Here is a 13887-nt window from a genome sequence, read left to right as displayed (position 1 = left end):
GTGGGGAGCCATTTGGGCTGGAGACAATGATAGGGTGCTCTTCGAGGTTCACAGAAGGGCAAGCAAGGTTGGAGTTAACCTTCAACAAAGGACCTGCACTTGTAATGTTTGGCAACTTACTGGTAAGGTTGTTTATCAAAATCATCTTATCTGATTTATTGTATCTTATGAAATTTTATAAACTTCTGTTGTGTTGGTGCTGGAATATTGGCATACTTGTTGTTTATGAGTCAATCATTATTTGAATTATTGTATCATAACACCTTGTGGATTGCATGTCTGGATTGTGCTTCTTGTTAGGCATGCCTTGTTGTCACGCTGTTGCAGCAATGTATAAAATTGGTCTGAAGCCAGAGGAGCATGTGCATAAATGGCTCACCATGCAATCAATCAGAGCAACATATATGCATTGCATCAAACCAGTTAATTCAGAGGAGTACTGGACCCCATGTGATGCTCCAAGAACGGAACCACCCAACATCAAGAGACCAGCTCATCTCCCCAAGATGAAGAGGAAGGTAGATCCTGTAGAACCTGAGATGCACGCCACTAAAGCCAAGAAAACCTTTGAAGTGACGTGCAGCAAGTGTGGACAGCTTGGGCATTACTACAAGACCTGTAAGAATGATCCAAAGGACCCAAACTGGCAGCCATTGACCAAGAAGGAGAGAAGAGCTGGTAAGGGGAAGGGGTTGCAGATTGTACCCTTTGACACAAACCAGAATAGAGGCCAGGTAATTAGGGATCGATTTGGTACACAGTAGTAGTTGTTAAGGGTTTACGTGTCTCGTATAAAATTTGTGGAGGGTTTAGTTGTCTCATGTAAATATTGTGAGGGGTTTATGTGTCTCACTATTGGTTGTTTATATGATTAGGATGTAGGACCTAATGTCAATCTGAACAGTGCTAGTGTTCAACCTCCCCCACCTATGGATCCACAGGTAATATCTTTTACCCTGCTCCTTATCCCTATTCTTGTAACATGACATATTACACTCTCCTTGCACTAACATGTTTATACTCATCTGCTAGACAAAGGCAAAGAAGTATAAGAAGAAACTTCCAAAGACAATGCATAAGAACAGGGAGAAGAAATTCCCCTTTCACAAAATGCACCCCAGACAGATGAGGTATAGTGATTGGTCAATGTTGTTTTAAACTTTTTGTTTATTTTATTCTCATTAAATTTTTGTTACAGGTTGCAGGAGAGGCTATGAACCTGAATCAACCACCCCCACAACCCTGCTCCACCCCCAACCTCAGTTATGCCCAAAGAAGAAAGCACCCTGTGGTTAGGCCCCCAACCACTCCTATCTCGACTCCACCTTCATTTGGACAACCTACTCCACTATCAGTTCAAGCAGCATCAGGTCTTAGACCATGTGTTCCAACCGGTCAGGCTGTGAACCCGAAGACAACAACTGCTAATGTTCCCTTTCAACAAAGTGCTCCTTCTGCTGAGACCATGGCTGCAGCAAGTTCCGGGACTGCAGCAAGGCTTTTCAAGTTCATTCCTACTCCTGGGTTTATACCTCCGAGGAAGACTTGATATCTGATATGTTGCTGTTGACATAGATGATAAGAATGACTCCTTTTGTTATTAGTCTAAGTGTTAGTGTTTAGAAATCTAGGAAATATTTTGGAAGCTTTTAAGTGTTTGTATGCATGTTTAAGTCATTTTGAAACTCTACTAGACTAATGTATAAGATGTTTAAGTCAGTTTGAAACTTGACAAATTTAGGAAATATTTTGGTTCAAGGCTACATGTTGGCCTTCTTTTTGGTGTTAGAGGGCTATAAGTTGTCCCTTTCTCATGCTGAACAAGGACATGTTTGGTTATTTTGTGTTAATATTTTATATAAGACATCTTCTGGGTTTGTTTATCCAACATTTTTCAGTAAGCAATCTGTATGACTACATGCTCCTAGAATTCATCAAAGTAGTAATACACCCTTTTTCTTGGATCAAATCATAATCTCATCTGAAATAACATACATACTTCTAAAGTAATACAAATTATGATGTAAACAACATACACTTGTAAGAAACAAGACACACTATGAACCTAGTGTCACAGAAGGTTCTTGCTACTCATATGCCTCAAAAAAATTTGGAGATTACAATTCCAAATACAAAAGCAATAACGAAAGCTTTAACACTACTGCCGCTAGAACCACTATTGACATTACAATTTTTAGCTTCCAATTCTAACCCACGAACTCTTGCATCTAGTTCCCTCAGTTTTCCAGCATCAACACCAGCAGCATCAGGAATCTGACTCTGATCTTGCGTCCAACCCTCTATATTAGGAGAATTTCTGGGAAACTCTTCAAATGATGCAACATAATCATCCAACCATGCAAAAAATTTACAATGCGGTTTTGTGTTCTGTAGAATATACCCACAGCTCATAAGATGTCACATTTGAGTTAAAATCAACAAAACTTAAATTAAATTTTAGATTACCTTGAAGTGTGGACAACCAAAAAATAACCGATTAGGGTTTAATTCTGTTGAAGAGAGAAACAAAATAGCATGTGTCCCACACCGGCATCGTGGATCAATGAACTTCTTCTTCTTCGGCACAGCAACACTTCCTACAGATACGCTTAGAGAACTTCTGCCTTCATCTTTAAAAACTTCTCTTCCACTCCCATCCATGGAACTTGACGCTGGTTCGTTGCTGCTGCTCATGGCTCTGTTAGGATGTCGAGGCTGGGGGAAGGGTTTTTATGGAAACTCACCTTCTGAAAAGCACATGAAACGTTGCTTCCAACTGAAACGACGTCGTTTATATGGTAATTGGGTAGGACAAATTAGTCCCTGTCCATTTCAATTTCTCCAGCTCAGCACTGATTGAACACGTCATCTACCTCCTATGACAGGTCAAGCACCGAATGAGCCCGCTCAGCGTTTTCCATTAAATCTCGCCGGAGAAAAACGCATGAGGACCGCCTTGTGTGACGGAAATCGGGGACAGGGACCGAACTGGATCAATTTTATTTTGAGGGGTTGCGTTGTCATTTTTGGAAATGGACAGGGGCCGGGTTGGTACTTCACTCTAAAAAAAAAGTAGTGCCATAGGTGTTGAAAAATTATAGAAAATTGAAAAGAATTTCCAATAATAATATAACAAGTAACTAATTAAACTTTATTTTATTAAATCATACCCCTATCTTTGCACATTAAAAAATATTAAACTTTGCAATAGAACATGCTCTTCTGAACTAATGGCAATTGATGCAATTCTTCATATTTTATTATAAAACAATTTTTTAGTTGAACTACGGTTGAACTGGTTGAACTAATAAATTAATGAACCAATAACTAAAATGGTTTATTGACCAGTCCAATTTTTAAAACCTTGAAAAATACTAAAGTTCTAAGAATCAGATCGATCATCGAACTGCTTTAGTCACTTGTCCAACCGGTCTAACCGTAATTCAACCAAAAAAATTGTTTTAGAATAAAATAACAAATAAATTATAAATAAACATTCTAAAATAATCTCCATGACCTAAGAGCAATTAAGAAATCACTAAGAGACCAATAATAACAAACCAACCAATTATAGCAGTTCATAACCCCCACGCAACATATTAGAGCCAGTGAAATGGTTACCTTTTATTTTTTACCCCACTATACTTGTAAAGAGTACAGTAGTATGGTACATTACATTAATACATTACAATAGAAAGAACAAGTGAAAACTATAAACCAAATGATAATTACATTGAAATGCTCAAACAAAATAAGAATTCATCAAAGTTCACTAGCACACTATAGCTACTTAACTATCTTTTAATTAGTCACAAAGCCAAGGCTTAATATTTCTATAAAAGATGCCTGGTCCATAAGTTGACCTAAAGATGAGAACAAGCAACGAAAACTAAAATCACAAAACACTATATAACTAACATCAATAAATCATAAAGACAGTCTGCATCTAGATATAATTAAGTCACAAAACAGTAAAAATGTAAAACACAAACACATGACAGTAGCGATTCAGTCTCCAGCAACACATCACTATGCAAATTGCAAAGAAATCACAAAATCCTACATAGCTGAAATCAATAAATCATGAAGAAAAACACCATCTAAGTATAATTAAGTCACAGAACAGTAAAACACAAACACACACAAAACAATAGCAATTCAGTTTCCAGCAGCACATCGCTACGCAATAAAATCAGAAAACACAAAACATCAGCACGCCAAACAGCACAGTAGAAAACAGTAAAGTAAAACGCAACACAGCGAAACCAGCAAAACATCAGTAATCATGATCAATAATCAAAAGACATTCAATAATCAATTATCATAATTCATAAGTCCTTCAATAATCAGCGAAATCACAACATACAAAATAGGAACACAACATAACTAGAGCTCATCAGTAATCAAATAATCATTCAAAAAAATTAACACAAAACAATCAAATAATCGGTAATCAAAGAAGAGAACAGGGTCGGAGAATTTTAGAACAGCACGAAGAGAGCAGCCCTGCGTGTGACAGACGACGGCAGTGGCTCGACGAACAGATGGCGGCAGTAGCTCCACGGACAGGCTAGGGTTTTTAACTTTTTCTTTGGTTGAAAATACTTGAGTTCTGAAGAGTGGGGAAGGAGAGAATGGGGCAAGGGACTCCCAGCGCTACCGAAGCTTTGTTTATTTTTTTGGTTGTAAATGAAATGGCGACGACACGATGGTAACAAGACGACAGCGCATAGGACAAAGATGATGGAAGATGGACGCCGAGCGAGGAAGAAGAGACCGAAATGCGAACAGGGGGTTGAGGACAAGACGAAAAGAGAAGCCTCTGACAACCATGGACGGCGGCAATGGCTCACTCACTCCATTCAGCGGTGGTGGAGGCTAGCTAGGGTTTTCTTTCTTTGAGTTGAGGTCTTGAGGAGAACGAAGGAAGGAAAGCTGGAAAGGAAGCTATGAACGAAACAGGGGCGGGAGCACAAAGGCTGAAAGTGAGCCGAGCTGAGTCGAGCTAGACCAAGCTCAAGCTCGGCTCACAAAAATTGAGCTTGGCTTACGGCTCGACTCATTAACAATCGAGTCTATTTCTTAAGCTCAAGCTTGGCTGACTGAAACTCACGAGCTGGCTCGAGCTCACGAGCTGGCTCAAATAATAGAAACTTAAATACATAATCTATAATTCTATATCAATAAATTATAACTTATATATTTTAAAAAATATTAAAAAAGATCAATCTTATATATTGTTATCTATCAATAAATTATAAATTTTTTATTTATGTCCTACATCAAAATTATATGTAAAAAATAAATATAAAATTTTAAATAATTAAGTCATTAATATATATATATATATATATATATATATAATATTAAAAGTATAGATTAAATGCATATAGGATATGTGTTTTAATATATAATCGAGTCAGCTCACGAGCTAATGAAATGAGCTTATCCAAGCTCAAGCTCGACTCATTTAATTTATGAGCTCAATTCCAAGCTCAAGCTTGGCTCATTAGCTCACGAGTTTAGCTTATCGAGCTATTAACGAGTCGAGCTCGAGCTAGCTCATGAGTTGGCTTGACTCACTTCCAGCCCTACAACACAGAGCAACGCATGCTTTATTTATTTATTTATTTAATTTACCGAAACGACGTCATTTCTAAAAAACTGGCCGGTTACTAGTCCGGTCCAACTGTCTAATTTTTGTTCGGTTCAACGATTTGCTTCTGATTTTGTGATGAGCGGTTTTGAGTAGATAATCGAACCGTTTGCTTTGCCGGTTTTCGGTCGAATCGGTTCAACTGATCGGTCCAATTTTCAAAAATATTTCTTGTTTACACGGTAAATGAGATATGTGTATTTGTAAATATAAAAATATAATTTTAGAAAATAATAAAAATATTAATAATTTAATTTAGACCAATTTAAAAAATAAAAATTGATGTTTTGTTACTATTTAAATTGATTTTAATTAATTTATATCACATTTATATTTTAAATTTTAAATTAATAATTTTATTTGTTTAGTCAAATAATAAATAAGATGGATATTTTTAAATAATAGAGAAGATGAGTGGTTTTAAGATAATAGAGAGATGAGCAATTTTAAATTTTAACTCATTGATTAGTGAGCGACTCGACATATTATGTAATTTGAAATTGTACATTTAAAACCATCACATCATTTTTTAGAAACCAACACATTTAAAATAATACTCAAGAAGAGTACATGACAAATTTTAAAAGTTTTATTATATTAAACATTTTAAATTTAAATGTGATACTTCTTAGAAAAATAATGTGCTGATTTTAAATTATCAGTCAAATTATGTGATACTACGTCCAGTCGCCCACTAATTAGTGAGTTAAAAACGTTCATCTCTTCTATTATTTTAAAATTGTCCATCTTCAATATTTTGAAATCGCCCATCTTCTCTATTATTTGAAACGTTTTATTTCTAAGAGTTTAATATAAAAAATAAAAACAAAAAATAAGTTTAAAACTTGTATAAATAAACTCTGCATCAAGGTGCTGAAATCAGACGGAACCGACCGATTCAACCGAATTAACAGAAATTAGTTATTTGGCCGGTCGATTGACCTTCAGAATCGTTTTGCAAAAAATTGGTTTAAAAACCGGTTGAACCAGCAATTAATCGACAAACTGGTCGAACCGGCCAGGTTTTTCAAGTCCCGGTTCGCTGATCCAACAATCAAAACGGCGCCATTTTGATTCAAGTGCTGAATTTTACCCGCCTCCCCTTTCTTTCACTCACAAACGCACCCTCACCAACCCTAGATTCTCCTGAACCCTATCAGAGCCACCATCACCATCTCCCCTTTCTTTCATTCTGCTTTTCTCCTCGCGTCGCCAGAAGCTAAGGTCGGTTCGGGGCTGTTGTTGGCGTCGCCGTTTCTCTGTCCGAGCTCTCTCTGTCGCTGCTTCTCTGCTCTTCACAGTTGGTCGTCGCCGCTTCTCCGCTCTTCGCCGTGGGTCGTCGCTGCTTCTTCCCTCCTTGCCGTGCGTCGTTTCTGCTTCTCCCCTCGTCGCCGTTTTTGGCTGTGGCCCCTTCTCTGCTCCGGCAGTCTTGTCGTCGCTGCTGCTCTACTCCGCACCGTGTCTCACCGTCGTTGCTTCTCTGTTTCGCGTTACCGAGGTTTCCAATTTGAATTTCTGTCTCCCTGCTCTCTCCTTCGCTGCCAATCCAGATAACGTAAAACCTCCCCTTTAACCTCTTCAATAATGTTCAATTTGTTGTAATTGTATTATATTGTTTTCTTTTTTGTTTTGTTCTGAATATGCATATGTATAATTGATGATTCTGCTCAGTTTTGAGATATTAATTTTCTGAAGTTTTATTTGAATTCAGTCCGTTGATGTTGAATTAATTCTGTTGAGATTGAGTTATAAATTTAATTTTTTTAAGTTTAATTTATTAACTATGCCGAGATTGATTTTTGCTGAGATTGATATTAAATTAGTTCTGCTGAGATTGAGTTATAAATCCAATATGTTTTACTTGTTATTTTGCTGTCATTGATTCAAAAGAAAAACATTTTTACCATTCTGCATTGGATTACCATATGGCTTCAAAATAAGGGTTGGATGAAGTTCAGACAAGGAGATAGTTTATTCATAGAAAAAGAGAATGAAGTTAAGAAGCAAAGAACAATAGATTACCTAATTTATGACAATGAAAAACTCAGGAATGGAAACCTAATTTATAAAGGTTATTCTGCTTCTTTATTGTGTTTTTTTTTTGTTTAGTTAATTTAATTGTTCAGTTTTCTTGTGTTCTGGGCTTCTTATGTACTGTGGAATTGCTTCTTCCTGTTTAAATTGGAGACTATACTGATTTCTTTTCCTCCTTGCACCATACTAAAATTTGTGGCCTCAAATTATGGTTGCCTATCATGGATGATTATCTTCTGTTGTTATATCTGGAACTGATATTGTTTGACCAAGCTTAGAAGTCCTATTGCTAATGTGTTATACATATATGAAGATTGAGAAACTTAAAATGAAAGAACCAAGCTTCGACCAAATTTTAATTCATACAATGCTTTAATTGCTGTGCACCCTATCTCACAATATATGCCACATTGAATTTTTAATAATTTTATGTTATATTTAATTAAACCGGTTCAACCACAGTTTGACTTCGAATAAAGAATTAAACCATTAAATCAGTCACTCGACCGGTTCTCGCAACCTTGCTTTGCATATATGTTGGATAGATATAGATTATTTTACAAAATAATTAAACTTTATATAAATTATTATTTTATTTTATTTTTTTTGTAATTTTTAATTTTTCTTAACAAAAGCAAAGAATGCAGAAAAGACACCCCGCAGGCCGCTGTTCCTTCACTGCATTCTTAGCGCCAAACACACACACCTTCCATGGAGTTAATTGCTTCTTCTTCCACATTCTGCCCCGTCGCAACTCCCCCTCTAACTTCCTCACTCCCACCTCGTTCTTCTTCTTCTACTGCTTCCTTCCCCTTTCCTCCTCCTCCTCTCAGAGGCTGCGCTTGCAGAGCCATACTCAGCACCCACACCACCCAGAAGGAGAAGAACGGCATGCTCGGAGCTCGTTCCTATGATTTGGACCAACTTTCTGGTTTGACTGCTTTGTCCCCATTGGATGGCCGCTATTGGGGGAAAGTTAAGGAATTGACTCCTTTTATGAGTGAATATGGCCTCATCTACTATAGGGTTCTTGTTGAGGTACCTTACATATCCCATTTACGCTTTCTGCTTGATTTTATTAAAAATATGTTCTTTTGCAACATTTAGAGAACCCCGTTTTTGAAAAACTTGTTTTGTGTGCATGTTTGATGTGAGAGTTGCTTTGTTATGTTCTTATGCTTCGGTTTTCATAGGAAAGGATCGAACTTGTTAAGTTTTTCTTCTTAAAATTTAACTTTTAATAATGCTTTGGCATGTTGAAATCCATGGTCACAGAGGAAGAGCTGAAAATAATTTAGAGAAAACCAACAATGAAAATTTATTAGAATGCGAAAGATTGATTACAATTGATTTACCATTTGAACTTCCAAACTTCTATATACTCTAATAAATGGCATACAAGTGGATTGGTATGATTCAAGGTCATCCTTTTTATGTTAACGTATGAGATGGATGCGTTTTTGTGTCAGATAAAATGGTTGTTGAAGCTGTCTCAGATTCCTGAAATTGTTGAGGTTCCGAGTTTCAGTGAAGATGCCAAGTCTTATTTACAAGGCGTGATTGATGGCTTTAGCGTGAGTGATGCCTTAGAGATAAAGAATATTGAGAAGGTGACTAATCACGATGTTAAGGCAGTGGAGTACTTCTTGAAACAAAAATGCCAATCAAATGCTGAAGTGGCTAAGGTTGAGATTTGCTTAAGGTGTTTCGTCTTGGCCTGCGAGGATATGCTTTTTTCTGACTAACAGCTCCGATGGTTCACTTTGTTCCTACAGGTGCTTGAATTTTTTCACTTTGCTTGCACGTCCGAGGATATAAATAACCTCGCCCATGGGTTGATGCTGAAAGAAGCAATGGGATCTGTTATGTTTCCTATCATGGATAAAATAATTAAATCCTTCTGTAACATGGCTAAAGATAATGCTCAAGTCCCAATGCTTTCTCGCACTCATGGACAGGTAAGCTAATTTGTGCTTTAGTTGGTAGATTTTGGTTGTTGAACAATCTTTATTGAAATTTGCTTTCTCTGGACTATACCCTAGCCAGCTTCACCAACAACGTTGGGAAAGGAAATGGCTATATTTGCTGTGAGATTAAGCAGAGAAAGGAAGGAATTATCTCAGGTTGAGTGTTTGGGGAAATTTGCTGGTGCGGTTGGAAATTACAATGCACATGTTGTTGCATATCCTGATGTTAACTGGCCTCAAATTGCAGAAGAGTTTGTAAAATCTCTTGGATTAAGTTTTAATCCTTATGTTCCTCAGGTATGTTTGAAGTTTTTACCTTTTTCTGGTTCTTTTCATGCCTAACAGGCCCTTTTGCAACCTGATAAAATAAATCTTGTTATGTGTATACACATTGTCATACAAATTTTGCCATCAGTAGTTAGTGAAACTAAATTTTATTGTGTGTCGGATACTTACAAAATTGAGTCAGCACTATGTGGTAGTTATTGATTATACCTACTTCTTGATGAGATTATGATTTGATGTATCCTTCTGACTAGATTACTTCACTTCTTTAACAGATTGAAACTCATGACTACATGGCGAAGTTATTTCATTCGCTCATCCAGTTCAACAATATATTAATTGATTTTGATAGAGACGTATGGGGCTATATATCCTTGGGTTATTTTAAGCAGGTAGATTTCCTGATATAATAGCTATAACAGTGTGATGCTATACTTTTAGGTTGACAATCTTTTTGATGTTCTAAACTTTATGCACAGATCACAAAGGCTGGGGAGATTGGGTCGTCAACTATGCCTCACAAAGTGAATCCTATTGATTTTGAAAATAGTGAAGGTAATCTAGGTGTTGCTAATGGAGGCCTGTCTCATCTAAGCATGAAATTGCCAATTTCACGATGGCAGGTAAGACCAACTTTACTAATATGGTTGTCTGGAATCTAATTAGTGTAACTTCTTGTGCTAGGTTATAACCTACAGACCTTTTTGGTCTGATTCAATAGCAATGATAGTCTAATTACACGATGTTTCTTTTCTTCTTTTTTTTTTTACCAGAGGGACTTGACTGATTCAACTGTCTTACGAAACATGGGTGTAGGAATTGGTCATTCCCTTCTTGCTTACAAAAGCACACTTCAAGGAATAGGAAAGCTTCAGGTATTCAACTTGACGATGGATTTTTACTTCTCTCTTAGAGTATGCATGATTATGTTCCAATAGTAGATGATACCTTTTGTTTATCTCAACTGTTTTGCTATACTATTTATCAGCAAGTTGAATGTACATGCTTAAAGAATATTTTCCTTGTGTTCTTTTTGTTTTCACATCAAGCTTTCTCTTAATGTTGTCGTTTACCATATAGGTTAACGAAGCTCGCTTGAGTGAAGACTTGAAACAATGCTGGGAGGTGCTAGCTGAACCGATACAAACTGTATGTATATGCTACCTAGATTTTTACATGATTATTTGGTTTTATATTTCTTTTGTTAACAAATATTGAATGCTTAGAACATGTATATAACTTGAATTTATTGTCTGAGATGTATTATTTTCTTGTCATAGAATATAGATGATGTTAAATTCTCCAAGTGTCTTAAACTCTTACGAGTTTAGATCACTCAGAGTTAACTCGCTAATTAACTCAGATGTGGATAAACTCGGGTAAACTTGGGTAGACTCTTAAGTTTACTATTTTAATCCACCTTCGGTCTCTTTTAAGTATCAAAACATGTAGTTTCACTAAAACTCCTTTAATTAGACTTTAAAAAAAAATGATATGATATTTAGACATAATATGTGTTAATTTTTAGCATCAGACATTAATGGTTTTATTCACCCCTTTTTTTTCAATTTGTATTTACTATTGTGTCGTTTATTTGTTTCATTATAATATTATAAATGTGTCTTTTTATCCCTTTTTATCGTTGTTCTTAAAAGAAGAGTTGTAGTGGTTTACGAGTCGAGGTTACATGAGCTCTACTAGCTTACCTAAACTCCCAAATTTGACAACTTTGATAGTTATCTACCTGTTACATCAGATTCAACTTTTTTACTCATTAGTAATGTAATTGCAATTTACTAGCTGCAAACACACTCTAGCTGCATGAAAAGGGGAAAAAGGTGAACATGAGACAGCTAAGAATTATATATCTTAGCTGCATACTTCTCTTGATATTGCTTGTTGTCATCCTCTTTAAGAACTTGTGTATAATTGTTTTGAAATCTTCATTTAGGTTATGCGAAGATATGGTGTTCCGGAGCCTTATGAGAAGTTAAAAGAGCTTACAAGAGGGAGAGCGGTTACAAAAGAGAGCATAAGAGACTTCATTGAAGGCTTAGATATTCCGGAAGCTGCAAAGACGAATCTGTTAAAGTTGACACCGGATACATACATTGGAGCAGCAGTAGAATTGGCGAGGACTGTGGAACAGGCAGCGGATTTGTTATGAATCGAATACAAAAAAAATATTCTCGAAACTAGCAGTTAGAGCAGTTTGCTGCAGAACTGCCAAGGCATTTTTGTCATAGAACCTCACCAACCAAGAGTGATTATTAGTTGCTTGAAAGAACATTTAAATAACATGCTGCACATAATGTTCCCTGATTATGAAAAACTATAGGGAATAAGGGATTTTGCAAGTGATAGGCAAATTGTATTATAGATTTTCATGCTTCAGAAAGGCCTGAAAAATAAGGAAATAGGTTTGAAGTATACCTTTCTTCTATTGGAGTCTATTCTTCGAGTTGTGTAGAACTACTTAGAAAGCAAAAGTCTCTTTACCTGTTTTATTTTACACCTTATTTCTTGTTGGAGTGCATAGCTAAGCTACCATTGTTAAGTAACAGGGAAGTTCTGAAATCTCCAAAAACAAAAGACTAGCCGATCACTCACCGATCTCAAGAATATCGCCGGTCAACCTGGACCGACCCATGACCAACTTTAGGCCAATTACTAGCTGACACTATCGGACATCTGTCAAATTGGTTTGAACTAATTACTTATATATAAATAGGTTAAAATCAATAGTGTCGAGAACTTTTTTTTTAATATGAAACCAGATTAATCTTGCTTTTATAATTAAAATTAGTTTTATTTTTATTAATATGGTTTAAAGTTTAAATTGATGCATCAAATTGTAAATTGGTTTTAAATAAATCCAATTTACTACGTAGAAAAGTGGTTTGGTACAGTTTTCAAACTATTAGTATAATAATTTGACACAATTCCAGTTTAGTTTGTGAACTTCTGTACCATAAACACCCTATTATAAGGTTTCTTTTCATCTTCTTGTGAATCAGTTTCTGTTGTGTGCTGCAATGTTGCTTGATTTGGAGCCCTTGTTATTTGAACTTTCCAGACATCTAGATCGAACGGCAGCTGAAAGTTTGGATTGAGTAAATAGTATATCTGTTTAGATTTTAGATCAAGATGTGACATTGGACTCGTTAATTCGAAGTTCTAGCCTTAGTATAAGGTATACCTCATATTTAAAGCGTGTATTGTTGGACAGTTATGGTTGGTGAGTGATAATTTCTTCCCAGTTTGTCATCATCCAATCTTAGATGAAATGATTCATTCATTGGCAAAGAAGGGTGTTCACTGTAGTTGCTTGGAAGTTTCTGATTTTTGTCCAGAACTAGAAATATCAATCTCACTTATTTATGGAAGATGATCAAATTTTTCCAAAATTGCAGGATGCAGCTTTGATTTCTGGCGACACGAAATAGGCCTTACTCGAATCGGATTCAAGGGTAGATCTGGAAGCTTGGAGTTATGTCTGCTTATGGCCATCAAATGGAGGAGAACTATTCTGCAAGGAGTCTCTCTAGTGGTTCTGGTATGTAATGCTAGCTTCATCCCTCTTCTTCATTACTATCTTTATCTTTCTCCTTTAAATTATCCTTTTGGTTATTTTGGCACAATGTTGATAATTATCTTCCATAATGTTGGTCTTCCTTGATGATGAGGTATTGTCATAAACTCATAATGTTCCTGTCATGAATCTTGGATATGAATAAGAAAATATCTCAATTTAGAATTTAAGATAGACCATAAGCTTTTAACTATAGAAACACAGCTTGATTTCAGTGCATAAAACTGCTCTTTCCTATCATATTTTATAAAAACAAAGATAAGTGTGAATTAAGATGTTACATTTTAGAATTTCAACATAGGCATCTACTTTTGTAGACTTTGAACATACCAACTGCTTGATCTTATACTAAA

At 35.9% G+C, this 13887-nt stretch overlaps 1 protein-coding gene across 3 annotated transcripts; it reads left to right on the top strand.

Annotated features, from left to right (window-relative positions):
- The first annotated feature begins 6740 nt into the window (after positions 1–6740).
- Positions 6741–12454, top strand: LOC112703027 (uncharacterized). 3 transcript variants are annotated; one of them, XM_025754323.3, is made up of 10 exons: positions 6741–7211; positions 8338–8728; positions 9160–9375; positions 9466–9648; positions 9733–9954; positions 10218–10334; positions 10422–10565; positions 10716–10817; positions 11023–11091; positions 11894–12454. In XM_025754323.3, exons 2-10 carry the CDS (start codon positions 8402–8404, stop codon positions 12107–12109), a joined length of 1596 nt encoding a protein of 531 aa, XP_025610108.1. In that variant the 5' UTR covers positions 6741–7211; positions 8338–8401; the 3' UTR covers positions 12110–12454. The 3 variants fall into 3 exon arrangements, with proteins under 3 accessions (XP_025610108.1, XP_025610109.1, XP_025610107.1); XM_025754324.3 differs by having other exon boundaries at positions 8331–8728; XM_025754322.3 differs by having other exon boundaries at positions 8326–8728.
- Positions 12455–13887: the final 1433 nt, after the last annotated feature.

The sequence above is a fragment of the Arachis hypogaea genome, chromosome 7 (genome assembly GCF_003086295.3).
Source record: "Arachis hypogaea cultivar Tifrunner chromosome 7, arahy.Tifrunner.gnm2.J5K5, whole genome shotgun sequence".
NCBI classification, from domain to species: domain Eukaryota; kingdom Viridiplantae; phylum Streptophyta; class Magnoliopsida; order Fabales; family Fabaceae; genus Arachis; species Arachis hypogaea.
This window is presented reverse-complemented; position numbering and strand designations above follow the sequence as displayed.

Excerpts from the sequence above, each read along its gene's own strand:
- LOC112703027 (XM_025754323.3), top strand. The coding sequence starts at position 8,402 with ATGGAGTTAATTGCTTCTTCTTCCACATTCTGCCCCGTCGCAACTCCC. Across the intron at positions 10,818-11,022 it reads AAGGAATAGGAAAGCTTCAG|GTTAACGAAGCTCGCTTGAG; the intron begins GTATTCAACTTG and ends TTTACCATATAG. Across the intron at positions 11,092-11,893 it reads TAGCTGAACCGATACAAACT|GTTATGCGAAGATATGGTGT; the intron begins GTATGTATATGC and ends ATCTTCATTTAG.